This window comes from Ictidomys tridecemlineatus, chromosome 8 (genome assembly GCF_052094955.1).
Source record: "Ictidomys tridecemlineatus isolate mIctTri1 chromosome 8, mIctTri1.hap1, whole genome shotgun sequence".
Lineage (NCBI taxonomy): Eukaryota > Metazoa > Chordata > Mammalia > Rodentia > Sciuridae > Ictidomys > Ictidomys tridecemlineatus.
In genome coordinates, this window is record NC_135484.1 from 33293254 (window position 1) to 33315327 (window position 22074).

General features: G+C 36.4%; 1 protein-coding gene across 18 annotated transcripts in view; it reads right to left on the reverse strand.

Annotated features, from left to right (window-relative positions):
• Nucleotides 1-22074, reverse strand: part of L3mbtl3 (L3MBTL histone methyl-lysine binding protein 3) — a 110840-nt gene that overhangs the window by 85083 nt on the left and 3683 nt on the right. For 12 of the 18 annotated variants that reach the window (XM_078019173.1, XM_078019181.1, XM_078019174.1 and 9 more), the window contains one exon: nt 2363-2479. In XM_078019173.1, the coding sequence (XP_077875299.1) occupies nt 2363-2464 (102 nt within the window). In that variant the 5' untranslated portion in view covers nt 2465-2479. Of the gene's footprint in view, nt 1-2362; nt 2480-3172; nt 3241-9655; nt 9717-22074 lie in introns of all 18 variants that reach the window. The other 6 variants (XM_078019177.1, XM_078019179.1, XM_078019175.1 and 3 more) reach the window with 2 other exon arrangements.

The window sequence follows — 22074 nt, forward strand, 5'->3', positions numbered from 1 at the left end:
CAGTATTTCTTCTTCCTCCTTGATTTCCAAGTGTGTTATATAATGCATGGATAGAAAATACAGTCATTTTTCGTTACAGAGTTAAAAACCTAAGCCCAATAAAAGTACATGCCACTGCATTATTGAACTGTAGAATAGAAAGATTCCACACTCACGTTTACTCCATGTCCATTGTTTCACATGTTTCTTACCTATTATTCTGTGTTTTTAAAAGGTGTATTTTTTGCAGGGGAGTGATATTGGCTAAATTATATTGTTATAGTGTGTGCATGTACAAATATATAACAACAAATCCCATCATTATGTACAACAATAATGCACCAATAAAAAATGGGGGGAAAACAGCTAACTGAACAATAATTGCAAATTTCTCCATTCACTTGATGTTAAAAAAATAAAAAAGCCATTAAGGAATAAAAATACAAGAAAAATTAAGGGAGTGCAGCAATAAAAAAGATACTGTAAAGCCATAAAAAATTGGTTAAGTGTTTATATACATTAGTTTTTTTCAATCCTCATAACCATTTTTATGGTTGTAAATCTTATTATAGATTCTAAAAGCCCCATTTGACAGATACGGCTTCCAAAGCTTGGGAATTTTAAATAATCTGACAAATTTTAGGTGGCTCATATATGTTTGGCTTTATTAGAACTTGAGAAATATTTTTTCTTACTCAAAAATTTTCAGTACTCTCTATCATATCATGTCCAGATGGACACTTGGAAAGTGCCAGAGCAGAGAAAATCCTTAATATTTGTTTAATTCCTTATTTTATAGAGGAAAATTGATCTGAAGAGTTTAATTAACTTGTTGAAGGTCACACAGAAGTAAAATTAACACCCCAACTTTTTTTTGTAAATTTTTAATTGCCACAAAATATTTCTGCATATTTATGGTACAGTATAATAATTCCATATATATGTATACATTATGTGTATATACATATATGTATCACACACACACACTCAATGTGTAATGATCACATCAGGGTAATTAATATTTCCATCTTCTCCAAACATTAATCATTTCTGTGTGTTGGAAATCTTTGGACTCTTCTTTTGAGTTACCTTAAAATTTATCTTATCATTCAGTTTTAGTCTAGTTATCAACCATTATGCTATAGAGAGCTAGAATAAATGTTCCTATCTAACTGTATTTTTGGTATTCATTTAAAATAAATCAATTTCTCCAGATTTCACTAAACTCATTGCAATATTTCCGTGACAGTAAACTTGAGATGTTGGAACACTGCACTTAATTAAACCTAACCAAACTAAAATCTCAAGTATTTTTCCAACGACAGCCAGATTGTTCAAATCACCCCACTGAGGATGAGTGAGGGCAGGCTTGGCTAAGATACTTGTCAAACAGCCACGAAAAGGGATTAGATTCCAAGAAGCCTCTATCAGGGGGAAATTTTTCTATTCAAGATAGTTCAGAACACTAAGCCTTAAAGAGGCCAGTCAGATGACAGTCGATTAGGGAGATCGGAAGTTCAAACACCCAAATGACCAAACACAGACAGAAAGTCTAAAAGGCCACCGACAGGTTCAAGGTCTCAGTGATAGGATCAGAGCAAAAGTAAACCAGATATGAGAGGTGGGGGCAGTTGGCTCCCCAGATGGAAGCTTGCACAACCATGTTTCACGGTGCAGCACAGATGGGCCTAGAGTAGAACAGGGTCCTGGGGAAAGGGGCAGGGCAAGCACGTACAACAGAAGCAGAATGAAACTCCTGAAGAGGGTTCTCATCTAAAAAAAAGGACTATGACTTACAGCGAAGTCCTGTTTTGAACAAGTGATTATACAAAAAACAATTATTTACATTATAAGTAATTTAAGAAAATGAAAGTCTGTTTATTCAGTATTTTAACATTATTTTATCCAGTTTTTAAACAAGAAGGCTAAGACAAAGAAAATATAGTTATTCCAAGTAGCAAAGCCCATTACTACAAAATCCAAGAAGATAAGATTTCTATGAAAATCAAAAGTTCTGCACTTAATCTCTTCATCTCTGCCATTTCTGTATTTACTGGCCCTCATGATGGAGTCAAAACTGAGATGATCCTCCTGGAAGCTATAAATTAATTTCTGTAAAATAAGAACATGCTACAGACTATTCTTATATTCTTAGTCTTCTAACTCAAGTAAAAAAACCTTCTGCCAATCCATCAGCATTCCAACGTGTCTTGTAAATTTACTGTTGATGTGTGAGCATGACATAAAATCCGAAGCACTGTGCTTAATGCTTTTCTTATTTCACATATGTATTCACTTAAAAATAAACACACATACAGATGTACACACACACACACACACACACACACATACACACAAAATCATAATAATAAGGAGAGCCTACCTTTAAGTCACTTCCTGGTAAGGTGCCCACTCCATCTTTCCAGTCCATAACACTGAATACATCAAACTCTTGACCACTTGTGCTAGAGGCAGACTCAGTCATGATTTATTTTTTAACCTAGAAGGGGAGGGGAAAAAAAAAAGAAATATCACTAAATATTCCACATGCAAATCATTTTTAATTTAGTAATCACTACTTCAATTTCTAGTACACAATTATCTTGATTACACTATCCCATAGTCATAGATCTAATAATAATTGTTAACTGAGCATGGGGTAAAGCTTAGTGGTAAGAACACTTTTCCTATCACACATAAGACCCAGGGTTTGATCCTCAGCATCTCCCCACTCCAATCTCTATAAAATTATAGGAAAATAATTTTCTAAGTGCTATGGTAAAATTGTGCTATTATTAAAAAAAAAGAAATTCATTCATTCATAGCATATTCATTTAAAACAAAAAAAAATCATCCTCTTTGGGTACGGATATTATACAGCAAGAATTTCTTGCCCTCTAAGGGTGTTTTCTTTTCTAAGACACTGAAAAGAGAGTAGGTGTGGATAAAGAATAAAATGTATACAGTAGTCTGCTTTTATCCTAGGGATACATTCTAAGATGTCCAGTGGATGCCTAAAAATACAGTACCAAGCCCTACATGTACATTTTTCCCCATACACACATATTTATGACAAAGTTTAATTTACAAATTAGGCACGGTAGGAGATTAACAAAATTTACTGTAAGTCTTAGCAATTGTAGCATATGACCTTTTTTCTTTCCTCATTGAGAATTTTCACCTTTTCACTTACAGGAAACAATTTATGATTTCTCTTTGGCATGTTCAAACTGTCAGCATCACTACTCTTACACTCTGGAGCTGTAAATAAGTAAAATGAAGGTTACTGGAACACAAGCACGATGATACCACAGCAGTCAATCTGACAACTGAGGCAGCAACTAAGTCACTAGCAGGTGGGAAGTGTATACAGCATGGCCACACTGGACAAGAGATGATTGATGTCCTGAGCAGAAGAGGGCAAGATTTTGTCAATTACTCCACACACCATTGAAAGCTTCTGAATTTCTTATTTCTTGAATTTTCCATCTAATATTTTCATATAGCCGCTGACCTCCAATAACTGAGACACCCAAGTAATTGAAACCCCAGAAAGCAAAACTGCGGATATAAGGAGACTACTGGATAAAATATTGATAAAAAATAAAGAGGCCAATTTGACAGTTAAAAAGAACAGGGAAAATTTAGTCCATTATTGACTGTCATCTACATTACATTTATCAATTAAGTGTCTGATCTGCTAATGTAACAAATACACAATGTGATTGAGTCAGAAAGTAAACAGATTTACTCAATTCCATTGAAATAGCTGCAACTATGTTGCTTTAAGAAACAGGAAAACAGTCTTAAGATGTACAGCAAACATCAATAGTAAGGCTCAGTTAAGATAACCAATTTGGCCAAGGGCAGTGGTGCCCATCTGTAATCCCAGAGGCTTGAAAGGCTAAGGCAAGAGGATCCCGAGTTCAAAGCCAGCATTAGTAACTTAGCAAGGCCCCAGCAACTCAGCAGACCCTGTCTCTAAATAATATAAAAGAAGTCTGGGGATGTAGATCGATAGTTAAGCACCTCTGAGTTCAATCCCTAGTATCAAAAGAAAAATAATAAGAACCAATTTGGCCAGGCATGGTGGCAAGCACCTGTAAACCCCAGCTAACCCAAAGGCTGAAGAAAGTTCAAGGTCAAACTGGGCAACTTAGCAAGACCCTGTCTCAAAAATAAGAAAGGGCTGAGGATGCAGCTCAGTGGTAGAGCACTTGCCTAATCCACTCCAGGCCCTATGTGGAATAAAAAAAGGCCAATTTGACTAGCTAAACTAATAATGTTTTTATTTTCATTTTTTAATTACAAAACTTTCCATAATCACATCATTGGTGGTAATACTGATATTTTCTGAAACTCTCATTTGTTTAATATGAGATAAAACAAGTCAGTCATTATGTGCATATCATAGACAACTGACAAAAGGATCAATGGATCCTAAATTTGAATTGCAAGTATCAATATAAATTCATGATATATTATGTCTATTTTCCAGCTATCCAATCACTAATCAATGATAATGAGCAGTTTGGTTCTCTGATTTAGGAGAAATTGTATTTAGTTACCACAATCTTCCCAGAAAAGGAAATGATTTCTGCTCAATGACAGAAAATGTCCCAGATGAGCCTGGGACATCTTGTCAAATAAGAAGGCAAAGAAACTATCAAAGACAAGGGACATCACAACCAAAGAACTTAGGGGCTAATTTGAAGAGGCTCCTACTAGACAAAATAAGGCAAAATAGTACTCTTACTAGTTGCAATTAATTAAAATACATCAAATAAATTTAAATACATGAAGCCAGGCACAGTGGCACAGGCCTGTGATCCCAGCACCTTGGGAGGCTGAGCCAGGAGAATCATGAGTTCAAAGCCAGCCTCAGCAACTCAGTGAGGTCATAAAGCAACTCACTGTCTCTAAACAAAACATAAAAAAAGGGCTGGGGATAAGACTCAGTTGTTAAGCACCACTGAGTTCAATCCCTGTATGAAAAAAAATTATAAATTCATATTAATATTCAAAACAAACAAAAAAGAATATTTCACTGATCACCTTTTTTAGTTTAGGAGGAAACCAACTCACTATTTGGAAAAAGAAATAAGCACTGGTGAATTGTTTGAGATGGAAATTAAAGCTGCTTTTTGCATGGAATTCCATTTTTATTTAACAAACTGTATTTATTCAGGTTTGGATACTAGGCAAATATTTTGTCAAAAATAAATGAAGTGGGGCTATCACATCAAAAAAAGAAATACTAATTCGAGTATTCCAGGGAAAAAAAGAATTTTTGAATACTTATATCTATCACCATGAATTTGACAGCTTCCCAAGACTTCACAAAGGATAGATGGGTGGTGATAACAATAAATGTGCTACTTAAAATACTTCATAACAAAATTTGTTAACACTTGAATGATATATACAATTCAGTGAAGAAATATTTTCCTCATGACCAATGCAGGATGTTACAAAACTACGCATGGATAAGGGATTCGTGCAAAATGCCAGACAGACCAAATGGATTTCAATGCCTCAAAATATGAAAAACTCAACTGATAAGATTTCAAATTACATTCGACTAACCTTCAAGAAACCATCACCTGTCAAGTTTTAGTGTGGTATCAAAGAAGAATGTACACTTATTATTGAAAAGATTAGTAAAATATTTCTCTTTTCCAACCCTCTATATGAAGCCAGATTTTCTTCATATACTTCAACCAAAACAACAGATTTCAATAGACAGTGCAGAGGCAGATATAAGACTACAACAATCTTCTATTAAGTTAGATATGAAAAAAAGATCTGCAAAAATGTGAAGCATGCCACTGCTCTGGTTTTTTTTAAATTTTTATCTTTCATAAAAATATACACTTATGTACAGTCTCATGTACTGGGTTTATTGTTGTTATTTTTAAATAAACATTCCAAAACAACCTATTTCTAACAGTAAATATTAGTATGTTATATAGACATGTAGATCTATCTGTCTATATCTATATATCATCCAAACAATCCCTCTTTTTTAACCATTTTTAAGTATAAAGGCAATGTGAGACCAAAAAGTCTCAAAGTCACTATTTTACAGAATAAAAACTTTTTTTTTCCCACAAAGATGAAATTGCAAGGAAAAAACTTGAGGAAGAAAATTGAAACAGAGAAAGATATTTAAGATATATATCAACCAATCCCAATATTACAATTCATAGATCTGGTCTGGACCCTGATTTAAACTATTTTTTTAAAAAATATTATTATATAGAGCTAGGAATATAGCTCAATTGGTAGAATGCTTGACTTGCATGCACAAGGCCCTGGGTTCAATCCCCAGTACCACTACCATAAATAAATAAATATTTATTTATTTATTTATTTATTTTATATATAGAAGAGGAACTTTAAATACCAACTGGCTATCTGATGACATCAGAAGAAATAGTGTTGCTTTTTTAAAGGGGTGATGCTGGTATGCACTTTTTAAAGGGGAGCTGTGCCTATATTTTAGTGATACAAGTGAAATGGTAGAGGAAATGACATACTAGGAGAAATTTGCTATAGAGTAAACAATGGGGTGAAATGGTGAAAATAAGACTGGCAACACATAAGGAACTGTCCAGATGTAGGTAGGGTCCGTGGCAGCTTATTACACTACATCCTAAGCTTTGTACGTGCTTGAAAAATATCTTTCCAAGTTTTTTTTAAATGTAATTTCCTTATGTGTGTTTAAAAGGTTAGGTTTGTGGATTCTTTGCATAATATATTATAGCACTTTAACATTTTTAACATTAATTTTTCAATAGTCAATAGAAAAAAAGACTACTTGGGATTCCTTGATTCCTTGAGGGATAGCTGTCTTCGGTTGAAAAATTTTAGGTACTTCAATATTCTTTCTTTTTTCTTCTTAAATATTAAAAAAAATATGAAACATTAGACATTTCAAAATGTATACCCAGTTTTAATTTGAAGAATCAGATTCCACTATCATTAACTTAATCCTCAAAACAGGAACTAGGATGTGAAGACGTAAGTAAGAATTAAATTAAGAAATTGTAAGAGTATGAAATAAATGAAGACTTGCACTTAAATTCTTGTATACTCCTCCCGCACCAAATGGATAAAGACCAGCCATAAAATTGACTCCCTATCAAGGGATGTAGGAGTGGCAACTTTTTTTCTGACAGAGGGTAGTGATAGAATAATTTTCCCCCTGCCGGATAAACTGGGTAAAACCAGAGTCCCTGGTCTTTTTCCTACCCAAAAGTCATACATGTATAGAATTCACAGCAGTAAAATCCTGTCTGTCCAGGAAGAGAAATCTAAAAGCTAACATTTCACAAAACCTGAAGTTAATGTTCATTGCGAGTTTTAGGAAATAATCAGAATAGGCTTTTGTTATATAAAATATTAATAATGTTACACAGCGTGCTCAGTCTGTAAACATATTATCTAAAATTTGTAAAGCTTGTTTCATCCATTTTTTTTTCATTCTAAGGTTTGTGGACTTTTTTGTACAACACAGAAATATTATTACACTGTTTTTCGCATCGTCATCTAATTTTGAGGCCACCGGTGGCTTACTTTTTCATAAGCAGTCTGAATGGCGACAACAGATTTAGTGTTTTCAACCACCTTTCATTCAGGTAGAACAGCCTGCATGCAATACTATTTTAAGAAAAGCTACTGCTTCTACGACATCTCAAGTCTTTCTTCCTCATTTCACCCTCCCCATGTACGTACGCTTACATACAAACATTCGAAGGCCTTTCACTTCAACAAATCACACCCAAAAGACTTCAGCAATTTTTTTTTCAATGCTTAGAAAATGTTCTTGCTTTTGTTTTGTTCCTGTAATTACCACCTGCTACATTCCATAATCATATATGTAACCTGTATTCTACAGGCCATAAAAAGCAGGTAGACAGGAGTCATAATACAAGGAATAGAGTTTCTCATTCTGCAGAAAATCCCTCCCCCAATCTCTTGTTAAATGCTGCTGAGATTTCCTAAGAAAATGTCATAAAAGTGCACCACGATGGGCCTCTGTGCTTTCAAACAAGATTCAGCATTTTTCTCCTACTTTCTGAGTTCTAATGGTCTCTGGCCTCTACTGATGTCAGACAATACAGCTTTTGGGTTCAGACATCTACCAAATGTATCAGTAGAGCTTTCAATTTCCCCTAATATACATGTTATGGCTGACCGTGGTAAAAAACGAAGGCATTGATGCCCAGCAGGCCCCTACCAGTGCCCACTACAGATATCTTGCCAAGGAACTGATGACTTCACTGAAGACAAGGGCCATTGCTGCTAACACCAATACAAATGCACTATCTTCCCAAAGTATCTTTTTTTTATTATTTTAATTTTTTATTTTTCAGGTGTAGATGTGGTGCTGAGAATCGAACCCTGGTCCTGCCCATGCTAGGTGAGCGCTCTACCACTGAGCCACAATCCCAGCCCACCCAAAGTATCTTTTTACAAAACAATTCACTTCAGCTTTCATTCATTTTTATTATAATCTTCTTGCCCTAGCCTCTAACCAAAGGTCTAGAGAGCAGCCTAAATGACATATGACACTATATCCTCAGAATTACCTCCTGTATGTCTCTCCTACCCCATTCCAAGTCTCCAAACCACAGCTGTGCAACTTGACTCTCCCTGGAGATAATTCTATTGGATGAAACTCCTCACTTTCTCATGTAAACAAGTCCCTGGCCACCCCAGTCTACCAGTACCACTTTTGTTAGGTGGTAATGAAACTGGTTTTTTGGTATTGCTTTGTTTTGTTTTTGCACGGCTGGGGATTGACTCTAGGGCCTTAGGTATGCTAGGCAAGTACTTTCCCACTGAGCCACGCCCCTAGGCTACTTACTGATATCTTACATTTAAAAATCCTATGTTATGTGCATGTACAAATATGCAACAATGAATCCTGCTATTATGTATGATTATAATGTACAAATAAAAAATATGGAAAAAAATATTAAGGTACTGGGGATATAGGTCAGTAATAGAGAATGTGCTTATTAGCACACACAAAAAACAATTCTGTTATCAGACTACAGGGAAACAGACTTCTCATATTCCTTGATGAAGGCATTATTAAGTTGAAACAACCATTATGCAGATCAATATTCAAGATCATAACCTCCAACTCAGCAATTATACTTCTAGAAATTTATTTTATAAATACTTGTGCATATATGTATAAAAAATTATATACAACTTAACTGTCCATCAATGGAGAACAACTATAGTAAAGTCACACGATGACATATAATGCCACTGTGAAAGACAACAAGAAAAAACTTCACACCGTAATAAAGAATTCCAAGACACTATTAATAGTACCAATTCTACACAAGGTACAAAAACTGCATGCTACACTTTATGTAAAACAAAAACAGATAAATATAAATACGTATATTGCTTGTATATGTATAGACCAACTCCAGAAGGATTTGTCAAAAACCACTTCTATATCCAAGAAGAAGCAATGGTTTGCTAAAGGACAGTCATGGGAGGAAGCCTTCTCTTTGCACATTTTTGTGTCCCTTTTGAACATATTTAAATTTTTCTTAATTATAAAAATGTACATTTTTAAATCCTGTTTCATGTTTATTTAAAATTATGTTATAAGCTGGATGTGGTGGCACATGCCTATAATTCCACTTACTCTGGAGGCTGAGGCAGAAGGATCGAAAGTTCAAGGCCAGCTCGAGCAACTCAGTTAGATCCTGTCTCAAAATAAAAATAAAAAAGGGTTGGGAGTATAGTTCAGTGGTGGACTGTCCTTCGGTTCAGTCCTCAATACCACAAAAAATTTAAAAATAAGACATGCCTTTTATAACATACCTATGTTTATCATGAAATTTGTTAACTGATGTCAAAAACTGAATCTATCACCTAATAGTCACTAAGGGAAATCAACTTCTGCGATGCTGTTGGGTAAGTTTACTAGTAGGTGTTAACTATATGTGCATGTGCATCAACTCAACAGCTGAATGGGAAAAAGAAGTGTAGGGTTCACTCCTGCATAACCAAGGTATGCATTCCCAGACTGTATATTGATGGTTTCTACTATTCCTGAGTGACACCTGAGGTTCTCGTGACATTTCATAATTTTCCGTTTTACATAGACATGAGTCTGAATCACACATACCATAAAGAGGGGCAGGGGCAAGATAGTCTGGCCTGGCCAAGGTCCAGTTATGCTCTTAGTCACAGTGCTCCGTCTTAGTGCTGTGAACACTGTAAATAAAGTGATAAAAACTCTGCTTCTTTTTAAGAAATAAAACAAACAGAATTAACTGCTAGTTGAGTCTAAGAGTTGATGACAGAATGAGGGGAATATGGAAATGTTTATGAAAGTAATAGGCCCTAGCCACAAAATAGAAGTTTCAGATAAATTAAAGACTGAAATGTCAAAAGCAATGACTCAGACACACTGTGTGAACAAAACTACCAAATGCTCCAAAAGTAAATCAGTAGAAAATACATGTGAATTTGTGTCAATAAGTTCTCCAGAAATTACCAATATCCCTCATCAAATGAGAGAAGCAGTTAAGGGTCTAGAAAGATCATTTAAATATTTCAGGTATACTTTTAGTAATTTTTTGGAAGGAATTATGTGCTACAATGTTTTTTAAATTTTGAATTGTTAACTGGCTTGGGCCATATCCCTCACAAATGTCAAGAATCTACTGCATCTAATTTTGACATAAAATGAGTTTATGTCCTTCATCATTCCTCCCTCATACCATTTCTTTGCTCCTGTCTGCCATGAGTGGATAACAGACAGGGTCAGTGTGAGGGGCACAGTCTCCCTATATGCCGAGCTCCTGCTGCAGACTCAAAGTGAGGAGCCTGCCTGGGCAGAGATGAGGAGAAGTGACCTAACAGGACACGGCACAAAGCAGAAGAGTGGGCCCTGTCTTCACCCCAAGAGTCTGAGCCTGCAGATATGGGGAAAAACAAGGATCAATGAGAAAAAGCACTAAGTGTAGCCTATTCCTGCTCAACCCATTATTCTCCCCAAATTATATTTAAAAGAACAATGAGTTGATGTCCATTAAGACTAGCTAAATAGTTGTAATTATTTTATGTTTTCTTTCTTTAGAGTTGCATTTTATACCTCTGTAGCTAATTGGTGCAAATTCAAAATTAAGGTACAAAGATACTGTGGTTTCGAGCTGAGAGTATAAAATGGGAGTAGACATTACCTCAAAAGCAGAATCAGATTAAAATTCTAAGAACTAGAATCAGATTGAAATTGTGTCATTCAGATAACAGGCATGAGATATCAGGCCTGGTGTTGATGAACTAAGCCTTCCAGATTTTGGTTAAGAGGGCAACGTTATCTTCTCTAAAGAGCAAATCAAGAATGCTAACCCTAAAATCACTATCATGCACACACACATAAAAATGAAAACAGTATAGAAGAGGAACATGACAATGAGAAAGGCCATCCTCCACTGTGGGAGTCAAAGGCCTTGATGCCATGATGATTACTGTTAGGCCATTAACTGAAGAGGGCTTTTGGTTTATTTCATAGAAATCATCAGTTACCAACCAAATGCTACACCTGGCACAGAGAAACACACTCAAAAGTCCTTAATATCATTCTTCAGTTATATGAGCTAAAAGGGCTCTCACTGTGACATGCAGAACTGCTCTGAACCCCCATTCTCACTCTCTTCTGGCTCCTTGGCATCTTTCAAAGGCACGAATCAAATGACTTCACGAAGTATCCTTCAGACCTGCTGTACTCTCACAAGTCCTTTCCATCCTTTACCCTTCCCCAAACTAGTACTTTCCACTCCTCCTCTTCATTCCACTTCCCAAAATTTGACAATTGCTTCTTCTGTGACTGTGGATGAGTTAGTCACTTAATCAATTTCCCCTCTGTAAAATGTAGAGGATCACAGAATCTTTTCTTTACTGAGTAATGGTGAAGATTAGATAAACCAGGTAATATGTTAGCTATCCTGTAGACAACAGTCAAATATAATGTTAACTTCTAATTATAATTATTGACTTTAACAATTACCTGGGTTCATAAGAGCTCCTTAACAATCAAAAAATTAAATAGCAGTTTTTCTTTTCAACTCATTTTTAACTTAAAATTAATTCAAACATTTATTAATTTACTTATTGTTGCAGTACTAGGGATTGAACCCAGGGATGCTCTATCAATGAGCTACATCCCCAACTGTTTTTTAACATTTTATTTTGAGACAGGGTCTTGCAAAATTGATAAGCCTGGTCTTAAACATTTTATCCTCCCACCTGAACCTCCTGAGTCACTGAGATTACAGGCATGCATCACAGCACCTGGCTAGTCAACTCATTTCAATAACATCCAAGATAGTAAGTCACTTGTATTCAAACCTACATCAGAAGATGTCAAGATTACTATGTTAAAATTAGGTATTGTATTATTAATGATATTAATAATAGCTCCAGAAAGACCCCCATTTTTGTCATAAAGCAATCCATCCGAAGTAACGTAGAAAGATCTGCCATGTGAAAAAGGCCTGAAGCCACCCAATCCCCAGAGAAGCCCCACATGTGGTCATGAGCTACCACACTGGTATGACTCCATTTAAACAAGACTAGATGAAACACTAGGACAATATTTCCCAAAGTCTGCTCCCCAAAACACAATTTTTTAGAAAGCCATTCATTCCTATCCCAGATAAAATATTCAGTGATAAAAGACATGCAATTTCCCAGCAGCCTTTGGGAGATGCACACTGGCTGTGGTGCAGACACCTGTGTAGCACTAAGTCCACAGTCACTATGGACTTATAATCACTGTCACAGCACACTGAGTTCTACAGAAACCCCTCTGTGGAAAATAACATGAAAGTTAAGGTAGTGTTTTACAGAGTAGATGTCATTCATCTTCAAGTTGGATGCAACTTGAAGGATGCTACCTTCTGACTTAGCTCCCAGACTGCAGCCATGTGTGGAATCCTATGATGTCTCATACTGAGGCATGTTCTTTTAGTTCAGACTTGAGAAAATAATGCTGAAAAAGATATGGGCCCTGCATCCTGAGACTGCCCTACAGCTTTTGATGTACTCTATGATGATGTCCTTTACAACACCTAAAGACCCAACATTTACTAAGAGAACTCTGTGTCCACCAATACAAGGCCAAATGGGGTAATCAGACTAACCCATTAATACTGATACACATTAAAGGAACACGGAGATGCTGGGGCAGAAGGGGTTCCTTAATGCCTTGTCATATTAAAGGATCTCACCAATACCAGCCTACTTGACCTCCACAACTCTTTCAAGACTGATAAGAACTATTTCCTCATTTTACAAATAAGAAAATTAAGAAACAGACTTTTATCTCTTAAGACGGAGCCCAGGACGCTGTAATTTCGTCAACAGAGAAGACTATGAGATGGTGAAAGGCAAAGGCTCTGCAGCCACAGCACCTGGATTTACATCCCAGCCTCGTGATCTACTACGACCTGTACACCATAGGCACGGACCTCCCCTCTCGAGCCTTAGCTCCTTCAGATGTAAAGTGGATTGAAATATCTACTTCATAGAGATATAAAAACTTTTTTTAAAAAATTATGCAAGTTGGAATGCTTTGCACACAGAGGACACTCAGTCTATAAGAGCTTCAGTGATTGTGAACAAAAGAAAACAATCTTCTCTCCAGTGTCCATGCGCCCTCCAAGCACCAGGTCACCAGGTATGTGCAATAACAGAGGGCAGGAGATGATACCTGTGCAAAGGCCAACACCTTGGATTCATTAAGCCCTATGTACATTTTCAAGAGTCCAGAGATTGGGGGTGGGGGGAGTAGTGTTTAAGAAAACTGCAAGACTCCGAGTTGTCACGGACAAGTAGATTTCAGAGTGGATTTGGGAGACTTTGTAAGGTATCCTAAATGTAAGATCAATAAGCATTAGCTTAGCCACGTTCTTCTAAAGAAAAGAACATTTTGACAACCAAAAAATAATAATAATAAAAATTAAGATAAAAAAGCTACCCCAACAAATTAGGCCACTGGCAACTTTACTGTGATGTTTGTGCTCTGAAAACATTGAAACCTCCTCACATGCCAACAGTGGCTCCTGAATGCACTTCAAGAGACAGACAGCGGGTGCAGAAGCAGACAGCATGCACTGGAAGGACCGCGGCAAGAGGCTGATATGAAGAGGAGAGATGAAAGCTAAGGATCCTCCCCACGAGGCTCCAGTGACCCGGCCATTCTTTCTCTACACAAGCCCTGGTTTGTGTATGTGCACCTAAAACATGAGGAGAAGAGGCCAGGAAGACAGCATGGATACCCTGATGATCATCACACTGTGTCATCACCATCTGCATACAAGAAGTACTGATGGAGACCTTGATTAACTGGGCTTTATAATCCCTTGTGAAGATTCACAGTAGGTACTGATAAAGGTTATCAAATGAATGGATGAAACAGGGGAAAACACGACAGATTAATGGAGAGGAGGGTTAGAAAGACAGGAAATCAGAAAAAAAGAAATTTATTTGTCCATTGGTCTCACATTCCCCAGTGAAAATTCCAACTAACAACTAGGCTGCTAAGTATTTATTTATTTACCTCCTTGGCAGAAGCATAACATCACCACTCCAAGAAACTCTCCTTATTTAAGCGTCAGTGAAGAACACATCAAAAGAAGTTAAATTCAAACCTCTTAAACGGGCTTACTCAATAAGGATGAGAAAAATCCAAACTAACACTTGAAGCATCTTTCAACAAACACATATTGCGACAAAGAAAATTTTTCCTTTCAAATCAAGCATGACAGATACCAACTTTGATATTCCACTTACCCTGCTTGATAAGAACTCTGAATCACACACATATTGGAACTGAGATCTGTGGTAGAGAGATGTGAAATTTTGCCCTGAGGGCCCAAGTTCATAGATTTTAAGCAGGCAAACTCTAGATTATTTCAATGTGAGAACGGAAATCTTAATCCTATCAAGAACAAAGCCTTCAGAATCTGGGTCTTCTATTCTCAACCACACGTGGACAGCAGATCTTGAGCGTCAACTAATCCATCTACCTTTAAATATGAAATCAGCAGGAAGAATGCTTCCTCCTCAATGCTTTCTCAAGAAAGCGCCCACTTGACCTCCTCACCATACTCTAGTGAGAATGGTCCTATTTATAAGGTGGCAATGGTTCATCTGATTTCTCATCTATGCTGCCATGGAGATGGTGTGCAAAGGAGTACACCAAGGGTAACTTAACAAAATCTCAACTTCCTGCCCCTGTTTGTTACTGTTAAGAAGGATGAATTATTGAGATTCTGTAACCTCACCTACTGACTTCCTCTAAAAGAGGAACAGAAAATGAAAAATGCCTTTCAAGAAAAAAAAAATGTACACAGAAAGTGAAATCACACTAACTGACACTAACAGGCCTATGGCCTATTTAATACACTCTCACCAAATGCTTTTATTTGAAGTTCATCTTCAATGTATGCACTACAAGATATCTCAACGTGAGGCAGAAATTTCTTTAAAAATGTTATCTCATCAACATACTACACTAGAAAGATAATAATAGAAATTTTACACCCATTAGAAGGATTCAAAGGCCATAAAAAGAACAAGAACCTGTCTGACACAGATATTTCTATGCTTTTGCTGCATATGCATAAATTTAAATTTTAAAAGAAAAACTAAAAGTAGTGCCTTGTTCTTTTTTATTTCCCTTCATAATTTTTTTTCAAAAACACTAAAAGTGATATCTTCTTTTACTTATTCTGCTTCATACTTTTATAGAACATAGAGCTAAAATTAAGATTTACACTTGATTTCTCTTATGTCATAAGTTAGATTTGATCAGATTTTATTTCTCTCCCAGAAGTCATGCCTACAGCTAATCTTGATAATCATTTGTGACCAACCTGCTTATCAACATAAGCCTCAAGTTCACCAAATATGACCACAAATCAACAGGGTGAATTATTTAGATCATTTAACAATCAGACCAAATTGACCACTTAGAAATTTCAATTCATTCTTCAGGGTGCAACAGTGTAACACATGGGGAGAAATACAAAATATTTCCTGAACATCCTATTAAAGAAGGTTGGGAGTACACAACAGATTAATGTTCTAAAACCTGAACAAATTTAATTCCATAAATTTATATATAATATAAAGCTGTTGTCCCACCTTGAAAGGGCTGGGGCAGAATAGGTGCTCAAAAAATTTTACTGAATAAAGTTCAAGTTAGGAGAAACAAACAGGTGTGGTGATGCACACATATAATCTTAGCAACTTGGAAGTCTGAGGCACGAAGCTTACAAGTTCAAGGCCAGCCTGGGCAACTTAGTGAGACCCTGTCTCGAAATAAAAAATGTTTTAAAAAGGGCTTGGGGCCGGGTGTTGTGGCTCAGTGGTAAAGCGCTTGCCTAGCAAGCATGAGGCACTAGATTCAATCCCTAGGATCACATAAACAAACTAAATAAACAAAATAAAGGTACTATGTCCATCTACAACTAAAAAACTATTAAAAGTTCATGTGTGTGTTTTTGGTGGGGGTGGGGGGGGCAGTGCTTGGGATGTAATTCAATGGTAGCATGCCCCTGGGTTCAATCCCCCATATCCATTTGAAGGAAAAAAAAAAAAAGGAAAAGTTTATTACCTCTAATCAATGCTTGTAGTAGCATCCTGCTAAGTCAGACCCAGATACCTGGGTGAGGCACACAACAGGGAGAAACCACCCAACCAGGCAAAAGAGACTCCCTTCCACCATGCAAAGATGGCCCCTGGCTCTCTGATTACAGTAATTCAGAATTAGTGTATTGTTTTGAGTATCTTCTTATTTACATTTCATCTTCATTTTTATTTTGATTCTAGGATACTACAACTGCCCTTCATTCCTCCCCTTCATTATTATCTCTGTCTTATTTTCTTACTTCTTTTAACAATCCTAGCTTCAGAGTAAATTCCATCAACTTTTGAGTCCCCTCTGTAAACTTAGATCCCATTCTTTTTGATGACTGCTTTATAATGGGTTCACGAATTAGACCAAGGAGGTTTTTTTTGTTTTGTTTTGTTTTGTTTTGTTTTGGGGGGTTGTTTTGTTTTTTGGTACCAAGAATTGTACCCAGGGGCACTTAACCACTGAGCCACATAGCCTTTTTTCTTTTTCATTTTGAGACAGGATCTCCATAAGTTGCTTAGGGTCTCACAAAGTTGCTGAGACTGGCTTTGAACTTGCATTCTTCCTGCCTTCCACATTGCCAAGATTATAGGCTGCACCAAGGCACCCAAGGTATTCTTTTCCAAACAACTCAACAATGAATCTTCTCAATTCTTGGTTTAAAAAAGGAAAGGAAAAAAATAAAAAGATGAATTTTATTCCCATTTATTTTTCTTATATTTGCTCATTATTGTTCATCTTAGTATAAGCCATGTATAAGAGCAAATATATTAATCTGAAAATGTGTTTTCTTTGAAATAGCCTAGGAACCACTGTTTTGAAAATCAAAAACCTAAAGATAAAACAAAATAATCCCATGCCAATATCATTTTACCTGGTTCTACCCCTTTCAAACAGCATAATATAAATATAGACAAGTTACTAAGTATCTCCAAGCATCAGTTTGCATTAATAGAAAAAAATAATAATACCCAAAGTTCAACATTAGTGAAAGTAGCAGAAATAATACCTCTTGCTTAGAGCAATATGTGGACATCCAGAAGGTAAGCACTAGGTATTTGGGGGGTGAATAAATAAATAAGTGAATGAATAAAGCACTGAGCTTAATGCTTGACATTCAGAGAGCACTCAAAGTATACTTCACCTTAAATATTAATACTATAAGTGTTTTGCAGAGGTTACTCCACCTGCCCATCACTATCGCAGGAACATGTATTACCACAGTATTACCATGGTACCCATGACTTCATCTCTACCATTCACACATATTTAACTGCAGCTTTGTTTTGTAAACTATCATTTTATGTATATGATTTAGCTCCCCAGATTATAAACATGCTGAAGCAAGGACTGATATTCTATTTCTTGTAGTCCCAACACATTCATTCATTCAATCCTACTCCAAGTGTTGACTGTGTGGAGCAATATCGATTTGCATAGTATTTGTTGACTCCATACAAAGCACTGACTGTAAATATGACAGAAACAAGAATAATACAGAAGGCATTTTACTGTATTCATATAATATGCATGCAATCCTTAGAATAACCACCTAAGCCCTTAATTCCAAATCCACTTCTGAGGAAGAAACTCAACACCTTAAATATCATCCAACTTTATTCACATTCCCTTCAAATTTCCTTGTTCTTTCCTCTAAACTATCCTGTTTCCTAAATGGGGATTTCTTAGAGCTAATAAATTAAATTTAGTTGTTAGGTACCAATTCCTGGTGTTTCTTTCCATCTGCTCCCTGCAATAACTGCTACAATCAACACTAACTAATCCATCATCTCTTCTATTGACTCATATCTACATACATCAACTAAGAAACTTGACACAGTCAAGAGAAATCCTGAGAACATCCCCACTGGATAATGAAGCCCTTAAGAAATGTATCTTCTACAGATCCCTTGAACTTCAAGACATCATATAAATAGAGTATCTTTGGGGCTACGGGTGTGGCTCAGTGGGTAGAGTACTTGCCTAGAATGTCCAATGCCCTAGGTTCAATCTGAGTACTGCAGAAATAAACAAACAAATAAGTATATATTTTTAATACATATCTTCACCCATATTATAATCACCCCAAATCCCTGTGAGGAACAAATACCTCAATAATAGCAAACAGGAACAGCAGTAATGAGATATTCACCAGAAAGTTGCCTGTCGACGCAGTGATCAAAGAGAACAAGTCAACCCAATCCATCATTCTCAATCATTCCTTGACAAAAGGTGAAAAGCTGCATACTAGCTTCTGAAGGCTAATCATTAAAAAAGAAATATCCTGTACTCTGCCACATGTACATGATTACAAGCCAGGGTCCTGCATCGTCCAGCCCCCAAATCCATGTTTCTTAGCTCAATGGCTTCCACAGCTGCTAAAACTCTTTTTCTTTTTCGCTGGTACCATGTGTAATTGTTACAGTATTATTAGTGGAATTCAGAGCTATGGCCACTTCTGGAGAAGATCAAGAAAACTCCAAAGGGCAAAGATCTAGTCTTTTAGAATTCATACTATAAGGATGGACAAAAACTTGGTAATTAACTAGAAACACTGCTGGATGGATGGATCACTCAGTGTCACATCCTTGAAAAACCCAGAGTACTCTCGTCCCACACCACGTAAAATAACTTCTGTAAATATCCCATCTTAACTGCATCTACAGCAAATCATGTTGGTTGAAATAGTATATAATTCTTAAAAATAAACTAGCAAACAGAGCAGGGGAAATTATTCAGGAACCAACTCTCAATTACTCAGGGACTAATTAAACAGGACATATTTCTTCTTTCCTCCACTAGTGGGTTTTTAAATTCGTAAAACATTGATTGGATAATATATAAAAGAGAGATGAAATAAAACTAAAACATGCCAGGGTTTATTTTGTCAAATTCAGAATCATCAAATTAAATATAATGACAAATAGTACCTGTGAGGTATTTTTCCATCTAGATTTTAGAGACATGGCTATAATTAGAATGCGGTAGCAAAGGGGTCTAGAAAACAGGTGGGAAGAGCCCATGTGGATCTTTACCTAAATCCAGTCATTCACGGGAATCATTTTCTGGTCCACATAATTAGTTTAAATCACAACTAGCCCAGATACCTATTTTCTCATTTTCTCATTCTCTTCTCCCAGCAGACTCACGCAACAAAAATATTAATTACAGTACGTGAATTCCCTTCACACCTACTCTTCTTCTTTAACCACCCTACCATTTCCACAATTAGGCAACATTTTAAAGTATTTTTTTCTTTTGCCCCTTCTCCTTATTAAATGACTAGGCTGGGATAAATAAATTTTAGGCTTTGTACCCAGTATTATGTTAGAATATGTTCCTCCCCTCCAAGAGTCAATACTATCAACAATAAGTTACTTTTTGCTCAAGGAAAAAAATATTGCTGGAAATTCTTTGACAGGTATTTATAATGCATATACCAGAAGCCAATCTAAAAACTTTGGCCAGGAATTAAATTACCATGTTCTGCCCTAGACGACCTACCTTCTGCCCATCACAAAGCCTGACTAAGGCACAATGATAATATAACCACCACATGTTTGAATAATTCTTTAAAGTTTTCAGAATCTTTTGTTATTTAGTATTTAGATATTTTTAAAAAGTAACTATTGTTCCTATTTTCCAGATGAAGAAATCTAGGCTAAAGGAAGTAATATGACTTACACAAGGTGATATACATTAAATGACAAAATTCTGTCTTCTGATGCCTACTCTGACATTCTATCCAAAGCTATAATGACTCTCCCCAAAAAGAGAAACAAGGGCTATCCTCAGCTCAGCATGTCCAAACATGAAGCTCATCTTTCCAGGAAACACCTACTAATCTGCTTCTGTCTGCATGATCTTGTAGTTGTCTTGCCCCATGGGTCTCCGCTGCATTACCTACACATTTACAGAGACCACATCTATATACTTCATAATGACACTACTCAAATCAACCCACAAGCAAAAATGACAATAAGCTCCTGTTAAAAATCATTTTCATACTGGTAATTTTGGGTTTGACTTCTAGACCATACCTGGCCCAATGATGATTATTAGTCTTGCTCAGAAAAGTAAGTCTAATCTCTGTTACATTTTGTTTGTGCTGAACAATTAGTGACCCAATTTAGTACTTACAACAGAGAAGGCAGGAAACAAGCAGAAAAGGAGAAAGCAAAGTTAAGGAGGAAAAACAAAAAAAGCAAAAGAGGTATTAACAGTAGAAATCACTATGTTCTGTCCCACAAATGGTTGCCCCCCCCCTGCCTAAGAATAATCTTGGTAGGGGGGCTGGGATTGTGGCTCAGCAGTAGAATGCTCACCTAGCACATGCAGGGCTCTGCATTCAATCCTCAGCACCACATAAAAATAAAATACAGGTATTGTGTCCAACTACAACTAAAGCAAAATATTTAATATATATATGTATGTGTGTGTGTGTGTGTATATATATATATATATATAAAATCTCTTTGTCCTGAGAATAGGTCCTAGACTATGGAAAATAAGCCCCTACCCTCCAAATTACTAAAAAGACCATACTGGACAATAATGATATTCTCCATGGAGATATATTCAAATGCTGACAAGACCAAGGTAACCCACTGGAGCCTCACCATGACTCTATGCCATGCTATCTGGTACACACCAGCCGTATTTGGATTCAAGCCATAGAAGTTACTTAAATGTTATTTAAATACTCCAAAACTCTCATTGTAAATTTTACCTACAAAATTTTACTACAGACCCCCCATCTCACCAGTCTTAAAAGTTCGAAATCTTATGGCTGGGCATATAGCTCAGTGCTGGAGCTGTAGCCTAGCATGTGCAAGGTCCTGGTTCAGTCCCCTATAGCATCCCCCACAAAAAAATTCTACAGTCTTCCATATCACTATATACCTACATAATAGTTACATTATATTATAATTCCAGTTTCCCCATTTTTCCAAATTCAAAGAATAAAACAATTTACTCTCAGAAAATGTGTTGAAATGCTAATTAAGAATCCACTAAGTAAGCCAAGGGAGATGGCTCATCAACTGAGGAGGCTAGCTAGGGTAGAACAATTACAGGAGGTCAGCTCAGCATCTTAGCAAGACCCCCAGCAACTTAGTGAGATCCTGTCTCAGAATTAAGAAGTAAAAAGGGATTGGGGTGGGGGGTGTATAGCTCAGTTACAAAGTACCCCTGGGTTCAAACCTCAGTACTGAAAGAAAAAAATCTAGGAAGTAAGTGGATCTCACAATTATCCAGGACAATTTCATTCTCCCTATTGTTTCATTCAGCTCTCAATCACATTTAGTGCCAACACTTCCACTCATTCAAAGAAGCCCCCACAAACCTGTGCTTTTCTGCTAACCCTGGCCCATACTCTCCTTTCTGATTTCCAAAAGCAGCTTTTAGCATTT